Below are 24,710 nucleotides of genomic sequence, written 5' to 3'. Positions count from 1 at the left end.
AAATAAAATATAATGTGAAAAATCTGTCAAAAAACACAAAAACATATTGACATGGAATACAATTTACTGTATGGACTACCTGGTGGTTTATATACTATATATATATATATATATATATATATATTATATATATATATATATATATATATATATATATATACACACATATATACACATATACAAGGTAACTGTGACTTTATCTCACAATTTTGATCTTTCTTTCTTTACCAGATACAACTCTTTATTGCATGTTTTATTCCTAGAATTTAAAAAAGAACTATAAAGCTGTTTTTTTGTTTTGTTGTTGCTGTGTTGTTTTCTGATTTCCATATAAATCTCATAAATAGTCTAGTTTGTAAACACATTGTGCCATGTTTTGAAAGTGATAATAATAACAATTAAAAATCATAAAATAATGAAACATCAGTCCGTTTACACATATAATATTGTTTGACTTTTAATATAGCATACGGCTACTTATTTTTTAGCATTATTTCCCCCCCACACACTTGACAAGCGTGTTCCTTTCATAAACCTGAGTAACATGTTTAAAAGATTTGTATCAGATCACAATTTATTCATATCTGATTATTTTAGTACAATATACAGACTTTAAGGTCTCTGAAAGTGCGAACTGAGTTACAGCGTACGTTTTTGTCCTAGCATATCACTCTTAATTAATGATCAGGTTCTGTGTCCAAAAGCAACAGCAACAAATCAAAGCGAGTTTAAATTGCCTGTATCAGATCTATTGCTTTTAATACCTCCATAAGGTCCCTTGATTCCACCTCCTGAAGGAGTGAACGGCGAGCTGACCAACAATGAGTTCTTGTGTTTAAATCTAATTGAAGTGATTGATGAATTCTCAAACCTCTTTAGTTGAGTTCCTGTGTTTCGCTGGGAATAAGTCAGAGTGAGGAAAGTGGACGCTGTGACCCCGCGTACGAGAGCTGACACCCAGCTACGGCGCCCGCAATAACTTTCCCTCTCGTGTCATCACTAAAGCTCTGTGGGAAGGGGAATGTGTTGTGACATGCCCAGATACCAGCCCTGAAATATATGCTGGCAGTTAGCCACCAGCCTCCCTTTCGATCAACGGGGGCCGGGCTGACCGGGGCCCTTCCAGCGAGGAATCGTGACCCTACACTACCATCTAGTGGTTCGCGGAGGGATCGCACCGCTTCTTTGCCTCGTCGGGTGAGGAGGAGCCGCTTGTTTACAAGTGACATTTGTCCCTAATTAAATGCTGCACTTGTTGCAGCACTTCTCGTGGAGAGGGGCTCGCATCCACGATGATGCAGGCAGGGTTCTGGATTCTCTTGTAAGCTTCCTCCACTCTGAAAACAAAGAGCAATTTGTCATAAACGCTAATTAGGCAACTAATTAGAAAACTTGAAACTACTACAGGGATCGTCCTCAGGAACCAGAGCCGTTTGGGCTGTATGTGTTCTTGTGACGCAAAATATTTTTTTAGATTTTAGTTATACAGCATAACGATTTATTAACAAATGTTGATTTTAATAGAGTACGGACTACTGTTCGAATGTTTGGGGTTGGTAAAAATGCGAAAAAGCCTTTTAAACTCAGCAAGTCTGCATTTATTTATAAAGAACTGTAACATTGTGAATTATTATTTTTATTTAAAATAACTTTCTTGACTAAAAACGGTTCCATGATGGCAAAGCTTCCAGTATTCAGTGTCGCACGGTCAGAAATCATTCTAATACAATGATGTGGCAGTGATTATTATTATTATTACTATTATTATTATTGTTTATATTTTACATTTTGAAAACAGCAGCTTATTTTATTTATTTATTTGATTGCTTGATTAATCGATTGCACAATATGATGAATAAAAAGTTGTTGTTTTTTCTAATGCATCCTTGCTGAATAAAAGTTATGTATTAAAAAGAAACTTGCCGACTCCAAACTCAGAAAAAAAAAAGGTACAATATTGCTATTTTTAAAATAAAAATGCAAATTTGTCATTGTTGCGAACCTTTCTGTTCAAACCTGTTATGCTGCGAAATTATATTAAATATTTTATAAAAAATTATTTGACCGCGTGATAGAAACGCTATATTCAAGCCTAAAACATTGTGAATATGGAACTGTGTTTCTAAAAGAAATTTCACCATTATTTTTAACATCAAGTTTTTTTTCCCAATGTAAAACAGGCTCATTTTTTGTCACAAATGGCGTCGCTACCTAAAAAAACTCCCTGTAAAAAGCTAACGAAGTACTTAGGCTACCTGGTGTGCAAGCAGTCTAGAGAAGCACAACAGCATCTGATAACTCTAAGGGTTATCGCACGCAGTAAGTATAAGTGTACCGGGATCTGACCTTAAAAACACTCTCGCGTTTAACAAGCCGACCTACTTAAGTCTGAAGAGCTGATTGATCTCCAGCTCAGCCTCCTCAGCGGTCTTGTCCTGTCCCCTGTCTCTGAGTCTTCTCAGTCTTTCTTCTGGACTGACAGTGAGGAGCAGCACCAGGTTTGGTTGGAGCAGGTCTTCTGGCCACCGGTAGAGCTCCGAGCCTGGCTTTGGGAGGTTTTCAACTCTTCCTCCAACAGCTGTGGCAATGGCATACGCCGCTGTGCTGTGCCAGTACCTAGCACAAAGACAAAAAAAGGGGGCTGTCTGTAACAGTGCTGGCTAACAAAATACCTAGAAGTAAAAATGCTATAACCGTGATGTTTGTGTAATGGTAACCAATTCTACCGAAACATATGTTCCGTATCACCCCAAAATAGATTGTTTTGTGCCATTGATAGCGAAAAGTAATATTTTTTGTATTTAAAGTATTCTCAAATAACCGAGCCTCAGTTTCAGCTTTGGAACGAGTATTTTCTCTATTCTCACACGTGAGTGTATTTGTGGCACACACATCTCTCTACCTGTCCACTATGACAGGAGCCCTCAAGGACTCTTTTCCGATGTGGGCAGCGGTGATGTAGTTCCCCAGAGCGTAAAAGGCCCGGCGGATGAGGGGTGGTTCTGAGTCAAAGCGCTGTCTGAAAGGAGCCAGGCACTGGGGAGGAGATTTCAGCAGAGCAGCATTCAGAGACTCCCGCAGGCTTTCTGTGAGAGTAGTTTTACCTGGGTACATGGAGAAATCGGGGAAAAGCGTGGAGAGAAAGCTTTACGAATGCAAACTTTTTGCTTGTTTGTGTTTTTCAATCGTATTGGAGGCTATGAATGTGTATGGGGCATTACGTTCTGCTTGGGGAAAAAAATATTTGAGTGCCTGCCCACCGATGTGTGACTGGGTTAGTCAAAATTTATAAAGACACTGACCACTTGTTATCCCCAGTGCTGCAGATCCATGCATCCATGTAATAATTTGAATTAAAATTGACACTGTATGCTTTTTTTACAACACTGAGGAGCAGGTAATTGCCACTATTTGCAATAAAGTAGTGCAAATAGCAGATATCCTGGTATTCACAATCTATAGCTATTTGCATTTAGTGTAAATAGCATACCACTAATAATTCTGCCATTTTCCAACCTCATAAAAACACCTCGGTGCACTTTTTTCCCTCCTGAACGTTTCGCTGCAGTTTCAGAGAGCAATGTCCACTGAGTGGTGCTAAAACGCAAGTTTCAATTTCATTGACGTAGGTACATGTTGCTCTGTTAGTGTTTTAATAATCCACAGAGAGGAAAACATGCACAGAAGGGTAGCATTTGATTCGATTTCAACTTCTTTTTGCACTGATTTGAAATGTTTTGACGAAGTGTAGTTCACAGGATTCAAACCAGAGCTACTCCCCTCTCAAGTAGATCTGTTTAGTCCGTGAGCTGCCGAACAAACCTACCGTCTACGAAAACCTGTAGATGTGAAGCTGGATATGTGTGATGCTAACGTCCAAAAGCATCGGTTTTCAAATCTCTCAGCATATTATTACTGTTTGAAGAACATGCTATTCTTCAAGTAATTGTGCAAAAATTATGCTTTATTAGTGTAAAAAGGAATAAAAGGTATCTGAGGGTTTTGCTGCCTCTGGTGTTCATTTCTTATGGAAACTGCAGTGATATGTAGTTGTTGATATGCATTTCGTGTCTCGCTAAAAAAGTGCACCAAGGTAAGTTTATGCCATGAGACCAGGTAGCTATTTCACTGTCGCTTAATGACAATAGACGCTGCCCAAAAAATATTGTGTTTGAGTGCATGCTTATTAATTAGTTGAATAAAGTTTCTATCAAAGGCTGATTGTTTACCTGTGGCGTCCAGTCCCTCGATCACAATGACAGGAAATCCATCACCCCTGCTTGTCTCCAACTGTTCGTCTACAAGCTTCAGCACTTCCTTTGACTCAGGGATGATCTCAGAGCACTGGGCAGAAAGATGTATTGTTTTACAAGCTGCACTGTGGTTAAGTACTGAATTACACCAATTAATTAATCACCCAATGATCACTGTTACCTTTGATTAGGCATATATATATATATATATATATATATATATATATATATATATATATATATATATGTATATATATATATATATATATGTATATCAGCATAAGGATAAAACAGTTTAGACTGGTACTTTTAAAAATGGTGTTTTGATACTTTTTTTTTAACTTTTAAGAATTCTAAATATTTTTAAGTATTATGTATCTGAAACTTATTAAAGACATTTGCGTATGTAATGTTTAAGCAAGTCAGTTACCAAAGATGAATGTTAAAATTAATCCAGTTCTTATTAAAGTCATGTTTACAGACATGGTTTGGAGAAAAAAAGCCAAATAAAACATTTATTTGCAGAAAAGATGACCATAGCGCAATTTTTAAAGGTGAAAATACTGCATGTCAAATGTAACACAGAAATTTTAAAAAATAATATCGGAAATAAGCCAGCCTTCAATTTTTTACTTTCACAGTGAGCATTTTTTTTAGCTTGGGGAAAAAGCAGACAAATACCAAACAAGCTGGAAAAAGCTATGAAAAGTGTGACAGTTAACTCAATAATTTTGAATTTAACAGCATTAAAGAATATACTTATTTACTAAGAGAAGAAGTACAGTGAGAAGTGCTTGGTTCCCACCCTGAAGTTTGAAGCTGGCAGATCATTTACATGTTTCTTAAAGAAGTCTCTGATTTAATTACATTTAACTGATTAAACCGCATCAAAAGAATTGTTGTTATGAAATATTATTATAATTTAAATTAACTATTTCCCATTATTATACTTTAAGGTATCATTTATTCATGGTCATATTTATTCATGTTTATTCATGAATTTCCAGCAGCCATTACTCCAGTCTTCACTTCACGTGATTCCTCAGAGGTAATTCCAGTACACCGATAATGGTGCTAAAGAAACATTTCGCATTATTATAAAAATTCAATTCAGCAATGATGGATTGAATTAATTAAAATAGAAAGAAAATGCGTGCATGTCTTCATGCACGTGTGTATAATTTGGAGGTGTTTTATGAGGACGCTGTGTGTGTGTGTGTGTGTGTGTGTGTGTGTGTGTGTGTGTGTGTGTGTGTGTTTTTTATCTAAAAATGCACAAAGTTTCCTGTAATGTTTAGGTTTAGGTGTAGGCCATTAGCACATGCTTGTACAGTATAAAAACCCTTACACCTATGGAGAGTCCCCTTAAATCACAAAAATCAACATGTGTGTGTGCGCTGGTTTTTGTGCTTTATAGGTATTACAATTTAAAGGTGGTTCATGAGGACACCGCCAATGTCCCCATAATTCAAATGGCTTATATTAACATACTAAATGTTTTTTGTTTGAAAATATAAAAATGCACTGTAAGGGCTAGTGTGTGTCATTTTAATGCATCGTTGCATTTTTTTCAATAATTGATTTAATGCATCACTGCGTTTATGTTATCATGTTATCGTTGTGTTAGTCAGCTATATATATATATATATATATATATATATATATATATATATATATATATATATATATATATATATATTACATGAAAAAGTTAATGCATGAATGCCCTGTATGTAGTGACTACTATCCGGTACCTCCTGAAGGACTGCATAGGCTTCATCCATACAGTAGAAGACATCAGAGTTGCTGATGTTCAGTGTGGATGGGTGATGCTCAGCCGCCGCTGCAGGTGTGATGTAGTGCCTCGCCGGCTCCTGCACGTGACTGACAGGTGACCACGGCTCGAGCCAACAGTACTGCCCCTCGCGCTCGTACGAAAACACACACACCGATTCACTCCGCTGTAGGGTCTTCAATATGTCCTCCGAGACGGCCGCGGTGCTCCTGTCGCGTATGAAAAACCCTTTGACGAAGCTATTTTTGACGTCCGGTACGAAAGAAGACGCTTCGTAAACGTCGCAATGTCGCGCCAGCGATACGGACAGCTCGCGTTTTATCTCGGCGTGCGTTCGCGCTTTCTCGACTCTGCCGCCGCCGTGGACGTGCAGCGAGAAGAGCTTGCCGTCGTCCCCGAAGAGCTGCCGGTGAGCCCCGCGAAGCTCCCGCGGGCTGTCGCTCAGCGCGAAGCAGAGAGGTCGCGCGCGGGGATCGAACTCCACCGCGAACACGCGCGAGCTCAGCTGCCCGCCGCGAAACGCCGCCGTCTTCAGCATCGCGAGCGCTGGCGGATATTAACGGGAGCGTGCGTGCACGAATTTTATTCCTGCCGAACCGGAGGACTGTGCTTACCGAGAAACGAAACTTAGATCCGAAAACGAAAGCGAGGCGCAATTTAAAAACAAGCCCGGCTGAGCCAGTCAAGCCAGTTAATAATTAAGCTAGCGTACACTTTATCGCATCACATAAGCAATTAATAATAGTAAACTGCCGTTTCCTGTAGCTAATCATGAACCAGACCAGCAAGACTGGTTGGCCTCGAGCAGTTTTTCCATACGTTCTCCATTCCATTACTACTTGTTTTAAATAAATAAATATCTACACTGTAGGACTTGTCAGTTGTTTTCAAAAGTGTTGACCATTTAACGATACAGCAGCTATGTTTTGTTGTTAACAATTGCTACCCTAATTTTTGGCCAATAACTGAGTATCAATTATTAATAAGCCCACAGTTATTAATGTATTCCATTAAGAAAGACGACGAGATGAAACCCAGGCTGTATCTTAACAGAGACAACCATACGTGCATCCAGGTGACTAGTCTACTTTATCTGACTAAGCAGACAGCATTCTGTTTATCTTTCGTTTTCCAGTCCTCCAGAGCGAGAACAGAAACTTATGAGAAGAGCAAGCTGACACGGCGCCGTATAAATAGGGAGGTGTTGCCTCCCCGCGTCTTAGTTTCTAAGCGCCTTCATCATGTTAGCGTCAAACCAAGTTGATTTTGCGGCGATGTCGATGCAATTTTGCCTGAAGAGCGTCCGCGTCTTTCTGGCAGCCCTGCTGAGGTGGATGTGCGCGCTGGTGTCTGGCGCCCCCGCGGGAAGGACCGGGCCCCCGGAGACTCGCGCCGAAGGGCAGCAGACCACCCCGAGCAGCGTGAACTACCACTTCACCCGCCAGTGCAACTACAAGTGCGGGTTTTGCTTCCACACCGCAAAGACCTCTTTCGTGCTGCCTACCGAGGAGGCGAAGCGAGGCTTGCGACTTCTGAAAGAAGCAGGTATCTAACATCTCCGCGCGAGTCGCAGAGACTTGACAGATGCTTTTAATGAGAGTGAATTATAGCATCGCCAAAGAGATTGTCATTAAAGACTGTTATGAAAGTTAACCCCTAAAGCCGACTGTCGTTTCAAACTTTTGCTGATAGGAATGGAAAAAGTCAACTTTTCGGGTGGGGAGCCCTTTCTTCACGAGAGGGGCCGTTTTCTGGGAGAGCTCGTGCGGTTCTGCAAGCAGGAGCTGCGGCTGCCGAGCGTCAGCGTCGTTAGCAACGGAAGCCTGATCAGAGAAAGCTGGTTCCAGAGATACGGTGAGAGTCCTTCGTGTCCGGCAGAGGGCGGTATTTACAAGCTCTTCGGCTTGTATTTCATCCCGGAAAAAGCCTACATCAACGGGTATTACATAGCCCCGCGAAAGGCCTGCTACCGTACATGCATTTATTAGCTCAGCATATGTACAATTTTGTTGATTTGAGATGCTTTAGTCTTTCTTTTTTGTTCCAAAAACACCAGCAACAAAATCACGTGATCAAAAATGACACATTTTGCACACACGAGCACATAATAGTAATAATAATAAAACAATTATGTCCAAGCTAACAATTAAATTGAATTGTATACGTGCCGTTCAAAAGCATTGGGTCAATAATTGTATATTTTATTAATACTATATTTTTATATAAATTACTACTTACTTTCTAATGGTAAGGATGCTTTCAGTTGATCAAAAGTGAAAGTAAAAGACATTTAGAATTTCACAACAGCAAAAAAAAAATACATATCATTTTTATTCACTGAAGAATATTGAACATGTCCCCAAAATATTAAGCGGCATTATACAACATTAATAATAAGAAATGTTTCTTTTTGACAGCTGAAAATACCGCTTTGTCATCGCGGAACATAATTTTGAAATATATTTGAAGAGAAAAAACAGCAGAAATAACATTATATTTAATGTTATTGCTGCTTTTCTTTCTTTTGATCAAATGAATAAGCGCAAAAGAAAGTGAACGTATACATTGCTAAATAAAAGACGCCGTTACATCGAAGGTGTTTGCATGCAAATGTGCAAATTTAATTTGTATCTGTGTTCAATAGGTGACTACCTGGACATCCTGGCAGTGTCTTGTGACAGTTTTAACGAAGACACGAACAAAGTCATAGGCCGAGGTGAGGGCAGAAAGAGTCACCTGGACAAACTGCATCTAGTTCGTAACTGGTGCCGAGACTATAAGGTGGCTTTCAAAATCAACTCGGTTATCAACACCTACAACGTGGATGAAGACATGGCGGAGCAGATCACTGACCTGAACCCCGTGCGCTGGAAGGTACGGTCGCTTCATTGCAGCACACTTTCAACCAAGCTGCCGACCATGGTATTAAGTCTGCATTGCAATGTACGCACAGGTCTTCCAGTGTCTGCTGATAGAAGGTGAAAACGCTGGGGAGAACAGCCTCCGAGAGGCAGAGAAGTTCGTCATCAGCGATCGGCAGTTCCAAGACTTCCTGGATCGCCACCAGAGCGTTAAGTGTCTGGTTCCAGAGTCTAATCAAAAGGTAATTTCGAGGCGCAGGGCCCGTGCTTTCGCTCAATTCAGATCAGCTTTTCAAATTCGGAAGATAAAGCGGCTTCAGTTCGTGGGTAATACAGCAGTAAACTTTCAGTTTCGATTCATTACCAAAGCTTTTACGACTTATAAGTGTGCACGACGACATTTGAATTTAAATTAAAAAATAGCGCAGTTGCCAGGGCCGTGAATATAAAGCCTACAGATAGCTTGATGTGAATTGTTTACTTACTCGTCTATTTTTCTTTTGCAGATGAGAGACTCTTACCTGATTCTTGATGAATACGTAAGTGGCTCATATTTTCTTCTCGGCGTCCATTAAGTTTTCTTCTCATTACCGTGTGAAGGATTCTTTTTGTATTAGATTATGCTGTGATTAGCGTCTAAAGGATTTTTTTGTATATTAGATTACGCCATTATTACAGAGTAAATTATTCTTTTAAATTACATTATGTCATCATATCAGTACTAAAGGGATTATGGATAGGAATATAATAAGGCCTGCGGTAATTTGCCTCATTCCAGGCTTCAAATTACCTTTCCCTCCCTTGATAATCTCTGATCTCTATTAATAATCACGCTGCCTGAGCTGCATCATCAGAAAGAGCGATCGTCATGAATAGATTTTTTTTAATCCTCCGTATCTGATGCCGCAGATGCGCTTCTTGGATTGCAGAGGGGGGAGAAAGGATCCGTCGAAGTCCATTCTGGACGTTGGTGTGGAAGAGGCCATCAAGTTTAGTGGCTTTGACGAGAAGATGTTCCTCGTGAGAGGAGGGAAGTATGTGTGGAGCAAAGCGGATATGAAACTGGACTGGTGAACCGTTTTGACATTGTGGGGTTTTTTTTTTGCTTTGTGTTTACATTGAGAGCTGAGTTATATGGTGATAAGCAGTTGTATGATATAGTTACAAAAGTTACAACGGCTTCAAAAGCTGTTTTCACTATTTCATTTTTTTTTAGATTCTATTGCACTGAATTACTTAAATATAATTATAAATATAATTGTACTTTTTATGTATTTGTATATAGATAGACAGACAGACAGATAGTAAGGTAGATATACAGATGGATGAATGGATGGATAGATGATAGATAGATAGATGGATGGATGGATGGATGGATGGATGGATGGATGGATGGATGGATGGATTGATGGATGGATGGATGGATGGATGGATGGATGGATGGATGGATGGATGGATAGATGATGGATGGATGGATTGATGGATAGATGATAGATGGATGGATGGATGGATGGATGGATAGATGGATGGATGGATGGATGGATGGATGGGATGGATGGATGATGGATTGATAGATGGATGGATGGATGGATGGATGGATAGATGATAGATGGATGGATGGATGATGGATGGATGGATGGATGGATGGATGGATAGATAGATAGATAGATAGATAGATAGATTGATGTTGTATATATGATTTCTATATGATTTGTATAATGTTATGCTTGCTTTTCATCTTCATATTTTTATAACCAAGAGTATGTTGTTCATTTTGACTGAGCTGTGGTTGTCTTTAATTTGACGATAGTAATTGTTTCAATGTAATCTTTAAAGGAAACTGAAAATGATCAGCTTACAGATTTTGATGCACTTTGAAAGCATGAACGCACTTTTAATAAGACATCAGTACACCTTATGCTTTAGTTGCTGTAGCGTAGAATTGACTGTTTAGTTTGACGTCATATAATAGGGCGCAACATGAAACATGAAACCATTATGTTGTTGTGAATAGGGTAGGGGTTAAAGAACAGAAATATAGCAAAGTATATGAGAAATGCATAAGTGTTTATTTATCATAATAATCCAAAATTATGAGTGACCGTATGGTGGAAATGTGTGTAAAAGACATCATGTAGTTTATAGATTGCCATACGCTATATATATATATATATATATATATATATATATATATATATATATATATATATATATAGATAGATATAGATATAGATATAGTAAGCCTATTATACAGACTCTTAAATATAATTTTTTTTATCTTTGTGGACCCTGAAGGTTAAGAAATGTATCCAAGATACTATTAAAGTTAAAGGTATGTTTATTATTGCAAAATAACTCATTAAATAGTTCTAATGAATGTAAATTGAGGTTTACCATGGACTGACTTCTCAACCGTATGTTGGAGTTTAATAAAAAAAAACAATATTTATTGAATGTCTATTGATAAGAATTTGAAGTTTTTTTGTGGTGAAGGTTAAAGGGTTAATAAAGACTTCTCCGGTAAATCCATTTTTAAATGAAAATGGTTTAAGGCACTTTTAATATGGTGGTGGTCATTATGTCATCCTGAAATTTGAATCTATATGGAAAAAAAAGAAAGATTTGTAACTCTATATTATATTGTACTGCTTTATTTTGAAAAATAAATATTTTTGGCAAAATCTTGTTACGTCTGATCTCATAACTCTTCCAACTGCTCAAAGTGTCATATTTTAAGACGAAACAGGCATACACAATGCAATCTTTAAAAAAGCAAAAAAAAAAACAAAAACTAATAGCTAATTGTAACAGATTTTATTAACTTTCATTTCTTTAAGTCGTCACGTTTTCATTGCTCGTTAATATTTAGGTAATCCTTGGTAATGAGTAAAAAAAAAAAAGAACAATGACGTTATTTGAACAGATGAAAATCGTAATAGCATGATTTATTTAATCATAAAGTCAAATTTAAAATAATGTTTCTACTTGCCAAAACCATACATTTAGTAAGAAATATTCTAAAATATATTGTTTTAGTTTTTAAAGCGTGTGTTGGACCATAGTAGGAAAATAAATAAAAATGAAATGTTTTATTAGCAGCATTCTTCAGAATATCAATATAAGAAAGTCACTTTGGGACAACATGACGGTGAGCAAATGACGACAGCATTTGCTTTTGATGTCAGCTATATTTCTGTCTGCTGGTCTTTTGTAATATCCAGTTAACAAAAGGTTTTTAGCAGAAAAATAAATATGTCTTTGAATATAGTTCCATTCAATCAGATTAAGCCAAGTACATATAAAATTAAATAATAAAATAAAAATAAAAAAATAAAAACTGTTATATATCATTTGGAGCAGTCCCAAAGCACCATAACGATGTGTGTGTTGCACCCAACAGAGAGCGCTAGTGCTGCGCCTTCCCCTCACACACACACACACACTCTCTCTCTCTCTCTCTCTCTCTCTCTCTCTCTCTCTCTCTCTCTCTCTCTCTCTCTCTCTCTCTCTCTCTCTCTCTCTCTCTCTCTCTCTCTCTCTCTCTCTCTCTCTCTCAGCACACAGCACTAGGAAATACTCAGACTAATGGCGTCTTTACAACGCGTCCGACGGAGCAGCTGATTCTTATATCTGTCTGCAAAACTACATGAAGACAGAAGGTAAAACGCTCGCGCGGTTACAAACGGCTACGACGAACGCGTCGGTCTTAAACTAAAATGTTCTTTTTTTTAAACCCACGGTATCCTCCGTTTACGACAGTATAATGACTTTCAGTAACGCAGTACGATTTGTGCAGCGTTCATCGTTTTAAAGGCGAATGCCTGTGTCAGCAGGTCAATGTTTATCATAAAATATCGGTTTTATTTGATTTGGCAATGCTTTATGATCTACATTGGGAACGGCGAAACTCTACTTTTCTGGATATGCAGCTCATTCATATAGGTTTGTTTACCCGGTTGATGTCTAAAATGGCTGTTTTTTTATTATATGTCCATAGGTTACTGTCACATTCAGATGGGCTGGCTCTTAAAACCTAACGTGCTGCCTACCTAGACAGCGTTTTTAGGCATCATGTCAGTCTTAGTTTAAAAAAAAAAAAAAAAAAAAAAAGCTATGTAGGCAGCACACTGTGTTTTGGGATCTTGGGATCATGGGACCCTTGGCTTGTCCAGTCAGACAATGCAAACATTCACATGAAATGCCATTTTCTGCTGTTTGAAGGGTGGAGGTGGTGTTTTTTTTTTTGTAGGGGTCTAGAGGATCGGGTTTGGGTTGCGTAGTTCGACAGTGGCTTGTTAAGTTTTGACATAAACCCCGGATGAACACTTCATGGAAAGACAGTAAGTAGCTTTGAGTTAGGGATTTTCCATGCTTTTTTTGGGATTGTGCAGTATTTGCAAACCCTTCACTAGGTCGTTGAAACGGCGTGCATGATCTAAGGTGCCAGGCTGTAGATCTTTCTTGGTGCGTCTGTTGACATCTCAAGGTAAAGGTTTTGTGTAAGGGTGTTAAATTGCTTTTAGAATGCATTGCAGGAAGGTGAGAGACGTGCTTTTTTAAAAAAAAAAAAAAACAAACTGTTTAATTATATGCAAAAAAAAGATAAAAACATGGTTTCTTTATACAATAGTCTAAATCCTGTATATATGCTGCGCTGTACTGTTCTGTACCTCATATGTGAGGTTATTTTAGTCTGAATACACCCCACTTCGTCAAAAAGTGTTTAGTTTATTGGATATGACTAATGGATTAATTATGACTGCTTACGTAATCATAAGTGTACATTCCGATATGAACCTGGATGATGGTGATTTTCAAGATGTGGGTTCCCTTGGGAATTTTCTGTGGATTATTATAGCAAAATAAGGCTTTAAGTTAAGTAAATAAGTTGGTTTTTGGCTTTTATGTTCTTTTTTTAGTGGCATTATAAATATCGTAAGATCCACGCACATGGAAAAAGCATGTTTAAAAACTGTAAACTTGACATTTTACATGAGTTGCAGAGCTCTTAAGTTGTGTTCGTTTTTGTTTTCCTGTGGTCGAGGGTAGATTGGAAAAATCATAATAGTTAGTGTCCAAGAAAAACTCTTCACTCTCATCAGTCTTCTCAAGTAACTAGTGGCTGTAAAGGTTTGACACACCACTGCCAGTGTTTGCATATCATACTGCAGTTCCTCTGGTATTTACTCAACAACCAGCCTTCATGTAGCATACTGGCTGAAAAGCATCAATTAGATCAATTCTATGACATTTTCTGTTTGAATTTTTCTGTATGTGATATTGTGATTCATTTCAAGCATCAAAAGCATGCTACAGATCAGTTGCATTCTTAAAACTTGAATCTATGTAATTTTCTACAATTTTAACAATAATATCAGCGTTATTTAAAATCTATCGTATTCCCCCGTCCACATAAATATCCCTGAGGGGATACAGAAGGGTCTGTAAATGGGATAACAGCAGTCTGTTTACATTAGAGGAGAGTCCTTATCAAGAGAGTGTTGTCTAGTGTTGGATTTGAACCATTTACATCCAACTCTGTTTATGCAGTTTCACCAGAAATGCAGAGCAGAGATTAGATAATTGCATTGCTCACAAAAGTCAAAAAGACACTCCCGTAAATTGCCGTGATTTGACATTCTGAAGTATAACCTTTAGCATTCGTCCATCGGAAAGTTATATCAAAATGGTGGCTCGAACGAGTAGCAAAAAAAAGAATGCTTTTTTTTCTGATTGCCTTTATTTATAGCAGCTCCCAGATGCTTCGGTTCAGCCGAAGGTTGTGGTGACCCAAACGCAAAAGCAGTAAGCGCAACAGTTACCTTACGAATATGATAATGAGCGTGCAAACATGCTGTTTTGCTTATGAAATATTAGCTTAAATGTGTCAGGCAAGTGAAAAGCTAGTTTAACGTTTCATTCTGGACCGTTAATCCCCCTCAAGAAGACAAATTGTGTGCATGGTGTTAAAAAGCACTAATCGCAGGCTTACTAGAGGGCCGGACTATAACGGTTATAGTAATAATCACAGAATCATGACAATCACTATTAAAGAAATGTCAGTTTTTATCAGAAATCCAGAGAATATCATCTCATAAGCAGAGTTAATTTGACCTCATTTAGTTATGTTTATTAAATTTGTCGCACATTAACACACTCTGTATGTTATGAAAACTGCTGAAGCTTTAAAAAGCTTCTCTCGAAAGCTAAAACCATAACATAATATTCAATAATTCCAAATGATGAGGTGTTTTTTCTATTAAAACAACAAAAATGTTTGTGTTTTCAAATCATCGACTCTTTTTTGAGTGCAGAGAGCACTCGTGTGCGGGGATGCCAGGTTGTGAAAATGAAGTAAAGCGCTAGTCAGAATATGGAAAAGAGGAAAAGTTCTAACTCTTACCATCTAGGAACAACAGTAAAAGCTTGCAGAGGCGTGTTAGCATTATTTAACAGAAACGTCGTGCAAGAAAAAAAAATGTTTTCAGGGTAAATAACCAACTGACCAATGAAAAGAGCTTATGCTTAATTATGCTTATCTCAAAAGTAGTAGAAGTCGTGATGACAATTAAAGGATTACTTGACCCCAAAATGAAATTTATTTGTAATTTACTTGGCAGTCAACGGGACAATCATAAGCTTTTGTTGGTTTGGAACAACATGGGGGTAAGTGATTAATGGCAAAATGTTAATTTTGAGTTTAAAAAAGAATTAATTGTGCTGCCGTAACATACTTTGAACAATAAGATGTAACACTTCTATAACAGATTGCTGAATAGCTTGACCTGGCTGTATTGATTATTTAATAACTCTTCCTGGTCGTCCCATTTAATCCAACTGACTTGGGAACTCTGACCGCAAATTTGTCTTGAATTTTTACTGGAAATCCATGAAGACATTTACTAGCTTTGCTAATGTGTTCTAACCTATAGGTGAGCTTCACAGATAAGCATACTGTATTTTTAACCATAATACAGCCTTGTTCGACCTTCTAAGCCCCCACACACATACATCCAATGCACTAAATGCATTACAGAGCACTTAAAGCTGTTAAGTTATGGCCAGCATTTGGAAGAGGGTGAGGATTGAGAAACAAGGACCATTTAAATTACAAGAGGCAGCATGACCAACACATTCTCTCTCACTACTGGTCACGTATTGCCGCTTGGTCGAGAACCCTTTTGGCGTCACTTTCTTGATGCGCAAGGTACCCCTTTAGCATCATTTTTCAACGTGCAGGGTCCTCAGTTGCTTTAAATAAGAAAACGTTGGCGTCAATATGCTGACACGAGATGCTGGGAATTTTATAGCCATGATTAAACTGTATACTGGGTAATGATATTGCCGTTATTGCATGTGTGTTGGGGTGTGATATTTTTATTTTTATTTTTTTCTCCTCGTAAACAGTCATAACGTTTTGTTAAGATTACGTTATTTACACATTTATGAGCACATACCCCAGGCCCTTCCCCCTAAACCTATCGTTTGTCAATAAAACACACAATGTAACAGGCAGATACAGCTCCCATCATTCTTTTTTCGAAAAGGATTAATATTCCAAGTCTTCCGAGGCAAAAGGATTGATTTGTGTTTTAGCAATAAATACCTGTGACTATATTGGTCAGAAGTGGGTAGGTTTAGGGTAGGGGTTCCAATAAAATTTTACATTTATATAAAATGTGTGTGTGTATAGGCAAGTCGTTAAGACAATTAAAAACAACGAATGACCTTCACATCGAAAATTATGCTAATGGGGTACTCTGTGCATCAGAAAGTAAAGAAAATGGTCCTGATATGTGCTGACTTGGGAGTGATCAACTAATACATAATGGGTGACAATCAGCTTTTGTAATCATATGGTCTATTATTTACTTTAACCGAGATTCCATATTGGTTTCTCTAAATACCTCCTGATTCCAGTTGATGTTTTTCAGAATTTTGGAATATTTCCTAAATGCAGTCTCTTAATAACATACCACGCTTTCTCCATTTGTCAGTCATCGTTCCTAACAGTGATATTAAAAGCCACGTTGTTGCTGCCCACCAGCTGTGGATGAGAAAGCATTTAACGCAAAGCTCTGTAATGCAGGCAGGAGACTGGCTGGCTCACGGCAGAAGGTGACCTCAGCTGGGTTCACATCTGATTGAGTCAGATATTTCGCAGGATAAGTCCCAGTAGCCTCGTGCATAAAAGTTGCATATGCACAAAATGATTTTACAAAGGTAGCACGCCAAGAACACAAAGGGATTCATGAAATAAAATTAAAAGTCACACTATAGACTCAAACAAGTCAAGTTTTAAAACTGTCAGTGGGACAACATCCAAGGTTTTTACTTTCAATAGTGTGCAACATCTATAGTTTTCTAAATATATTGAAAATATAGAAGTAATATTGGTAACTGATGAGTACATGTTCATTTTGTGTGTGATGGTTGGTCTTCTGGTGAGCAGGCTTGCTGCAAGCTTGTCTGATGTGGTTTTAAACTGCAGTACCTGAGTGATGGGTGTAATTTTTTATTCATTCAGTTCTCACAGCCGGTACCCACTCAAAACCTGGCGGCTCCCCCTGCCCTGTAGCATCCAGCATCGCCACATGTGGCTGGTGATAAAATGAGGCATTTGCATGTTAGAAGCTTGTTGCCAATGTGTGAACTCATCAGGCATTGATGGCTGCAAAAGCTTGCAGAGCGTTACCGCCTTGTATCTGTATGTACAGCACTGCACAACATCGTTCAAATTTCAGTACCGACATGATGGTAGATGCAGCAATGATTAAGCAACAGTTTACTGCAGTCTAAGAAATAAAGGTACAAAAGCTGTCGCTTGAGTGGTACCTTTTAAAAAGGTACGCTGTCGTACCTATTAGGTTAAAATAAGGCAAAAAATTGACCCTTTTAAAAAGATACCACTCCGGTGACGCGTTATTTCTAAGAGTCTGCAAAGAAAATGGTATGTTTGTATGCTTTTTAATCACACTGTTGCGACTTAATATCTAATATCTATCATTTAAGACTGTATTTCTCATAATTGCATCTTAATAGCTCACAATTGCAACTTTATGCATTCATTCAGTTGCTACTCTATACCCTATAATTAGGACTATATTTCACAAGTGTGGCATCCATATTCCGTAATCAAATTTCATAGTTTAATTATTCTTAGTTTCTCATAACTTCATGTTATATTACATTATTGCATACAGTGTTTCTCATAATTGCAACTTTTTATCTCACAATGTGTCTGCATTTCAGATTTCTTTTATTGTGACTATTTCTCATATTTGGTATTATCACACACAGTTGTGACATTATATCTCAATATATATCGTATTGATAGTTCAAATCTCACATCTGTTATCATTCAGATTTTTTTGTAACTACTTATCAGAACTGCAATTTTGTATCTCACAATTGCTGCTTTATATCTAACAAGGTGACTGTATTTCCTATAAACTTTCCTTATAAACTTCACCTGACAATTTAATTTCTCAACAACATTGAAACAGGAAGATTTTCTCACCATTTTTCAAGTACGTGATATCTGCTCTGGCTTGCCTCCACAATTTTATGAGTTTAAGTAGAGCTTTGATTGCCTCAGCAAACTAGTGAAACCTGACTCATCTATTGAGCTGCACAGAAAAACACGTTTTTAAACAGTAGTTCATTTTTTTTTATACGGCACAGAACATTTTGTGCCTGCTTATGATTTTGTGCAATGATATTAAAATTATTTTATTTGGAGATACTCGTTTCTGTTTCAGCAAAACTAGGAGATGTCTAGAAGTGCGTGTCAGACCAAGACAATGCGGTGTTTGCGTATGAAGTGTGTTCCAGTGAAGGGTGTGTTTTCTGAAGAAGAGAAGTTTGGGCATGTTCTGACCTTAACGTCTGTGATTCAGAGCTTATTCCCAACCATTACATTTGGGCACCACTTCGTAATGGTGTTTTCCAGCTGACGGTGAAGAAAAGAACCATCTGAATGTTTAAAAGGCGTTTTTTTAATTGAAAAGCAAACACGTATATATCCACGGCGTATGTTTTTTTGGTTGGCTAAATGCTTTACTAACATAAAAATATTAACAGTCTGAAATGTAATGATTTAAACCTCCATTTATTTTCTTTTTTTAATTAGAAAATTTTTATGATTAGCAGAACCTTGAGTGACAACAGATGGAATTCATAGATAACCTCAGGCTCTCAGCCTCTGATCGTGTCAATAGAAATAAGTACTCCGCAGCATGCTTGTCACATCCTCTTAATTTTTCAGGCACAAATGGTGCGCCACAAGGCTTCCGAGAAGAAAGATGTCTCTTCATATTTTGATTTAGTTTTATTCCGACATAGCTGATGTAATTTTTTAATCGTTTAAATCCTTGCCTTCAGACTACAAAGAGGCAAAATTTCCCACTGTTTTAATTCTGCTGTAATCATATTCATCCTTGGAGATAATGGTATGCTTTCGTCAAACTGGAAAATGTTTTCCACCATCTGTAGACGCTAGTCAGAGTGACCTCAGATCATTAGGGAAATCTTCTCCTTATTCTGGAGGATTGACCTTTACAGTACATACTCCTGTAGCTTTGATAGGATTGTCTTTGCTCTCCAAGATATTCCTCTTTCAGGCTCTCTGAGAGCTCATTCTGCTGTTGTATCACATCTTTATGATTCTGCTGTCTTCCTGCCAAGTCGGTACATGTTTGAAATTTTGAAACCGCATTTCTGTGATCCACACACATACTGATGTAGAAACCAGGTCATACCAGTTCAAGCTGGTGTAGCTTTGTCAGTCGGTTTTGGCACTGATTTTGGAACCAAGGTCTACCATCTCTGACCTGGTCAACCAAGATTGTCTACCACAGGGGTGTCCAAACCTGTTCCTAGATGGCCAGTGTTTTGTGAGGTTTGGCTCCAACTGAACCAGCTGACCTAGACCTCCAGGTGGTAGTCTCTGAGCTATGCTCTGCAGGACCTTTCAGGATTGGACACTCCTGGTCTCGCAAGTAGGGATGTGCAAATGTACTTTTTTTTTTGCTTGTTTTGACTACTCAGTATGTTGCCTGAATAAATAGTCAAATATTATGTTTTGGAAAGCTTGTACATCGACTAAAAACTAGTTTTGGGTTCACTTGACCTCAATCTGATGTGTTTGTAATGGGTTGTTTAGATAAGAAGCTTTCTTCGGTGAGAAGTTCTCCATTTCCCCCAGTGAATAGATACGGACTTCACTAGGGGTGGGTGAACATGGGGGAAAAAAAAAATTGAGACAAATGTCTTTGAAACAAACAAATATTGAATTGCAATGGAAAAACTGTTGTATAAGTTGTAGAAAATTATATATCATATTTTTAAACCGATTGAATATTTTGGAAGTGAACTATGGAAGGAGAATGTGAATTATTGAATTTCAGCCCCTAAAATACAAGACAATAGAATGCAAGCTCTTTTAATGCTATTCATTCTTCATCCAGTTAGTGCAATTCATTTGTCATTGTTTTATCTTCCATAGGTGATGTATGGTAGACACCATTTTAACCAGTAGAAATTTGTAAACTATTGTCTCGATCAGTTACATGAGCCTGTGGCATTGATGTGCCACGTGATCATAAAAATGTGAAGTCCGCAGAACTTAACAGCATTGCAGTAAACAACTGAGTTTAAGCAGAGTCTGTGCTGTAGAGATTAGTTTGGAGCCCGAGTCTGTGCAGTATTGTCAAACTCCCGCTGACTCCATCAACCACGACATGCCACGTTTTTATAGCATCAAATTATTACCTAAATATGCAATTAAACGTATATCAGCATGACAACAACTACCATAAATGACTAAAACCATAATATGGAAAATTGTACTTTATTTTTTGGTCACATCGCTCGCCCCTAGAATTCACTAACTGACTAGACAGTTGTTGGATGTGGATGATTAACTAACCATCTTTACTTGTTTGTCTTAAATAACCATGATCAACCATCTGAACCACTTTGGGCCAGCTAGAAATACGTAGGGCTAGCTACTATATGGACTTGGATTTGAGCAAAACATACCATGTGCTTTGTGATCTTTATTTTATTTATTTATTTTTTCTCAACATAGTTGAAAATGAACTCATTTAGTCACATGCTTTGATTAATCTGGAGTTCTCAAAAACACATCCTTCTTATTTAGACTAGTCTTTTAGAGGTGCTGACTATTAACTAGTCCATGACGTTCAAGGAAACTTCTTTAGAGAAAAGACCATCTGTGTCATAAATGACGTGTTCCAGGGTTGAAGGCTGGCATTGGCCCATGCTTCATGCAGGGTTGTTATTCTAACCTTGTCTGAGTCACTGAACTACAAAATAACTCTGGATGAATGAAGTGGAGGATGATTGCTTGATGTATCAATTCAGTAAAGCAGCCTGTTGTAGATTTCTGTTTTGATCTCAACTACTGGGAGCTGAAAATAATAGTCCCTGATGCTCACTGGGAGTGTTTCACCTCTGGGATCCCAAAGTTTATAAAGACAGAGCCAGAAATAGAAGAACACTGAATTGCTTTGGTTGGTTAATGTGGGCCGAGTGGCAAGGGCAAACGAAAATGAGGGAAGAGTTACACATGCATGCCTTTGTGTCACTTTACAGCAGCGTTTGTCCTTATGGCCACTTGAAGTTTTTGGCTTTATGTACCAGTTTCTTGTCTTCCATGCACACACATTTGCATTTGGCATGTGACAAATAGCTTACTTTTATCATATTTTTCATCACTCCACAGGTGGGCAGGGCTCATACAGTATATAATCTGTGATACTGTCTACGCTGGCTTCGGTATACATATCGGAAAAGTAAAAAAAGTTTGTTTTGCCATTTCCGATCTGTTCAGTCTTCAAACAGACCCCCGTGTCAGCAAGAAGTGAATGGTTTATCTTTCGTCTGATTGAAAAGAGATCGCGTCTGAGTATTATATGTTTGTTCAGAGCATTTGACTACAGCTTGTTTTTAAGTGTAATAGACAACTTTTTTTGAGGTGAACAGTTTCATAATGCTTCGTCTGCAAACTGTTTAACATGGATAATATTAAAGGCACTTTAGTTGTTCGGTATATGATTCCCAGTTTTTCCAGAACTCTCCCTTGAAGTGAGACAGCCTCAGAAAGCAATGAGTTTTTGTTTGTTTGTTTTACATTTTTCTTTTTGACTTTCGTTAAAATCATCTTATTTTCTCACTTTCTAAAACCTGCCTAGACATGTTGTGCGCCACTTTGGCGTTCACTTTGTTATGTGGCTGTTCAATGAGGTGATGGTTTTTGACAGGAAGCCGGGAATGACCTTTACAGAAAGAGCGATTCAGTGCTGACATCCCACCTCTGTGTGCGCACACACAGCCTGCAGTCAGAGACCAGAGCATCTAGAAGAAAACACACCGGGGCTCCTCCATTCAGCGACGTTCCCATATATTCACATCAAAACCTTTTCAGAATTCAAGAATACTGTACACTGAAATTTTATCAGGCAAGTTGATTCATTCAAATTTTTAGTGTTTCACTTTTGCATTTATTTGGATGACATATTTTATCAATCATAGCACGCAAACAGTTCGTTTTTAGTCGGTTTGTTTTGTATGTAGCACTTTTCACAGTGTACGTTGTTTCTGAGCAGCTTTACAGAAAGAATGTCAAAAAAGGTTAATTACTAATGAATTTTATTATGTTTATACATAAAAGCCAAAATTCATTATTAAATCTCTAAAATCTGATTGGGTGAACCATGTTCATGCACACATCAGTTAATATTGTGACACGTTCCTTAATTCGTAATTTCGAGGTTATGGAACTGTTCCTGCCTAAAATAAACCTGTTTAGCTCTGATTTCACTGTTGTAACATCTCATAAAGTGAACAAAAATGACAGCGGCCTCAAAAGCTAAAGATAGGTATCTCAACACGCGTCCTTTTTTGCTCGTCACCCAGTGAGATTTCTTTGTTCGTTATTTTGCAAGAGCATATAGCATAGAATTAATGAATTAATCTGGTGATTAAGTATTTTTCCGTTGTCATAGAAACTAATAATTCAGAGTCCAAAGGCGTGAACCATTTCGAGTGGAATCGGAGAGTTGTCATCTTGTAATTAAAGTAATTCCGACATGTGAACACAGCATTATGCTGTAATGAGCAAAATTACTTATTGAAGAAAACAGTTTCAGTGACTTATCTTTAGAAAATTTGGTTATTTATTGAACATTGGGGCCTTTTATTAAAGTGTTTTGTTAATAACTGAACTTTGATAAACCTATTTGGGGAAAAAACTTTACAACTGGAGTTTAGACGCAAGACGAGTTCGCTTCTGTACTCAAGCAAAGCGGAGTAGTTGTTAGCTTTAGTAAAAGGTTAAGTTTAGTTTTTTTTGTCAGAAATAGGGAAAGATTTTGAGTTCATTTTGATTTACCGGATCGAAAACATGGAGGTCATGACAACATCCAGCGGGAGCAAATGGTGCTCAACAGCAATTGGAAAGCCAAATTAGTCAGTATAGAGTGTTAGTAATCAGGCCTGTTTTCTGGGCATAATTTTTCAGTGCAATCATATACCCCCCCCTCGATTTGTCTTTCTATATCATAATGTGAGAAAAGCAAAAATTATATCTGTTCTCATCCCAGTCTGGTGTGTTTTTGGCATCGACTGATCACCCTTATGCAATTATTGTCTGACAGTGTTATAAACACGCAATGGTTGATTGTGAAATATGACGCTATAATGTTATCAAAATTGTGATAAATGAGGACGAACTGAGCCCGTGGGGCAGGTAAATGCTTCTTCTCTTTTCAGTTAGGATTAAGTAGAACCCATAAGTCAGATAAAGTTGAGTAAGGGAACATTGTGTTCATGTTTGTGGTGGCTAGGACTGAGACATCCATATCTTGAAATATTCAGGCATCTGTACTTCTCAGCTTTCATTGTGAGACTGACCTATTTCTCTCTGAGAATAAATAATGGAGGGGAGACTTAGAGACCAGCACCTTTGAGAGGTTCCGCCTTCTACACCTATTTTATATCTGAACATCTAAAGAAGGAAAAGAACTGTATGGAAGAAGATAAGGTAAATAGATTTACTATTTACTAGTATGTTTGTGACCATTTGAGAAACAGCAGATGTCTACATACTGTAGTTATTGATGCTTAGATGATTGAGACACTCCTTTTAGAAAGTATGAGAATAAGAAGAGAATTTGTATTTCATTTATTGTTTTAGAAAGTTACCACAGGTTTATGATAGTAACCACAAAACTATGCATTTCAAACCTGTTGAGCCAATGGGATCACTCACCTTCATTTCTTCTTAATCCTGTAGGAATTATTTTCTTCTCTGGCACACAGAAGATGATATTGTGAATATTGCAAAGATCGAAACAGTCACTTTCAAAATATCTCCTTATCTGTTCAACAGAGGAACAAAATGCATTTCATTGATAAATGGGTGAGTTAACAATAACAGAATTGTTACCCATCCCTTAATGTGAGTTGCAACGTGACTTTATTTCATAATGTTTTAGATCAAATTGCAGCCCAGGCTCATGATAAATGATTGTTCTCTTTGTTCAGTGATCTGATAAGAAACTGAAATGAGGGCAAAGTGATGTTCTCTATAAAGGCTGCCTTGTTGTGGATTACTTGTGTTTTTCCTTGTTATTGTTTCAGTGTTGGAAAGTGATAATTGCTTTCTGAATAATGCAGCTCAGTGAACTTTCCCATGCACCACCTTTTCTCACAGAACATTTGTCTCTGCAGACCTTGATGATTGATGTAGAGAGTGTGTGAATTAGGATGGGGATT

At 37.7% G+C, this 24,710-nt stretch overlaps 3 protein-coding genes across 7 annotated transcripts in view; 2 read left to right on the top strand and 1 right to left on the bottom strand.

The window, feature by feature from the left end:
- Positions 1 to 556: 556 nt before the first annotated feature.
- cmpk2 (cytidine monophosphate (UMP-CMP) kinase 2, mitochondrial) lies at positions 557 to 6,762 on the bottom strand. The gene is made up of 5 exons (XM_043262944.1): positions 6,008 to 6,762; positions 4,230 to 4,344; positions 2,903 to 3,104; positions 2,383 to 2,616; positions 557 to 1,337 (listed from the first exon to the last, which is right to left on the bottom strand). Exons 1-5 carry the CDS (start codon positions 6,584 to 6,586, stop codon positions 1,217 to 1,219), a joined length of 1,251 nt encoding a protein of 416 aa, XP_043118879.1. The 5' UTR covers positions 6,587 to 6,762; the 3' UTR covers positions 557 to 1,216.
- Positions 6,763 to 7,136: 374 nt separating this feature from the next.
- Positions 7,137 to 10,234, top strand: rsad2 (radical S-adenosyl methionine domain containing 2). Its single transcript, XM_043262946.1, has 6 exons — positions 7,137 to 7,593; positions 7,741 to 7,902; positions 8,693 to 8,922; positions 9,002 to 9,151; positions 9,416 to 9,448; positions 9,819 to 10,234. Exons 1-6 carry the CDS (start codon positions 7,290 to 7,292, stop codon positions 9,981 to 9,983), a joined length of 1,044 nt encoding a protein of 347 aa, XP_043118881.1. The 5' UTR covers positions 7,137 to 7,289; the 3' UTR covers positions 9,984 to 10,234.
- Positions 10,235 to 12,432: 2,198 nt separating this feature from the next.
- Positions 12,433 to 24,710, top strand: part of rnf144aa (ring finger protein 144aa) — a 31,311-nt gene continuing 19,033 nt past the window's right edge. Inside the window, exons 1-2 of one of the 5 annotated variants that reach the window (XM_043262953.1) lie at positions 12,478 to 12,568; positions 22,196 to 22,393. Coding sequence is in view for 1 of the 5 variants with exons in the window: in XM_043262950.1 (XP_043118885.1) it covers positions 13,239 to 13,249 (11 nt within the window). In the remaining 4 variants the exon portion in view is untranslated. Of the gene's footprint in view, positions 12,569 to 12,590; positions 12,852 to 12,906; positions 13,250 to 22,195; positions 22,394 to 23,751; positions 23,977 to 24,228; positions 24,355 to 24,710 lie in introns of those variants that run through there. The other 4 variants (XM_043262950.1, XM_043262952.1, XM_043262951.1 and 1 more) reach the window with 4 other exon arrangements.

Source organism: Puntigrus tetrazona, chromosome 17 (assembly GCF_018831695.1).
Source record: "Puntigrus tetrazona isolate hp1 chromosome 17, ASM1883169v1, whole genome shotgun sequence".
Taxonomy (NCBI): Eukaryota; Metazoa; Chordata; class Actinopteri; order Cypriniformes; family Cyprinidae; genus Puntigrus; species Puntigrus tetrazona.
The sequence above is the reverse complement of the archived record's forward strand: the minus strand, read 5'-3'. Positions and strand labels throughout refer to the sequence as shown.

Coding starts and splice junctions, on each gene's coding strand:
- rsad2 (XM_043262946.1), top strand. CDS start 7,290: ATGTTAGCGTCAAACCAAGTTGATTTTGCGGCGATGTCGATGCAATTT. Junction 9,152..9,415: donor TTCCAGAGTCTAATCAAAAG/GTAATTTCGAGG, acceptor TTTCTTTTGCAG/ATGAGAGACTCTTACCTGAT. Junction 9,449..9,818: donor ACCTGATTCTTGATGAATAC/GTAAGTGGCTCA, acceptor CTGATGCCGCAG/ATGCGCTTCTTGGATTGCAG.
- cmpk2 (XM_043262944.1), bottom strand. CDS start 6,586: ATGCTGAAGACGGCGGCGTTTCGCGGCGGGCAGCTGAGCTCGCGCGTG. Junction 4,345..6,007: donor CCTATGCAGTCCTTCAGGAG/GTACCGGATAGT, acceptor CTTTCTGCCCAG/TGCTCTGAGATCATCCCTGA. Junction 3,105..4,229: donor CGAGGGACTGGACGCCACAG/GTAAACAATCAG, acceptor CCATGTACCCAG/GTAAAACTACTCTCACAGAA.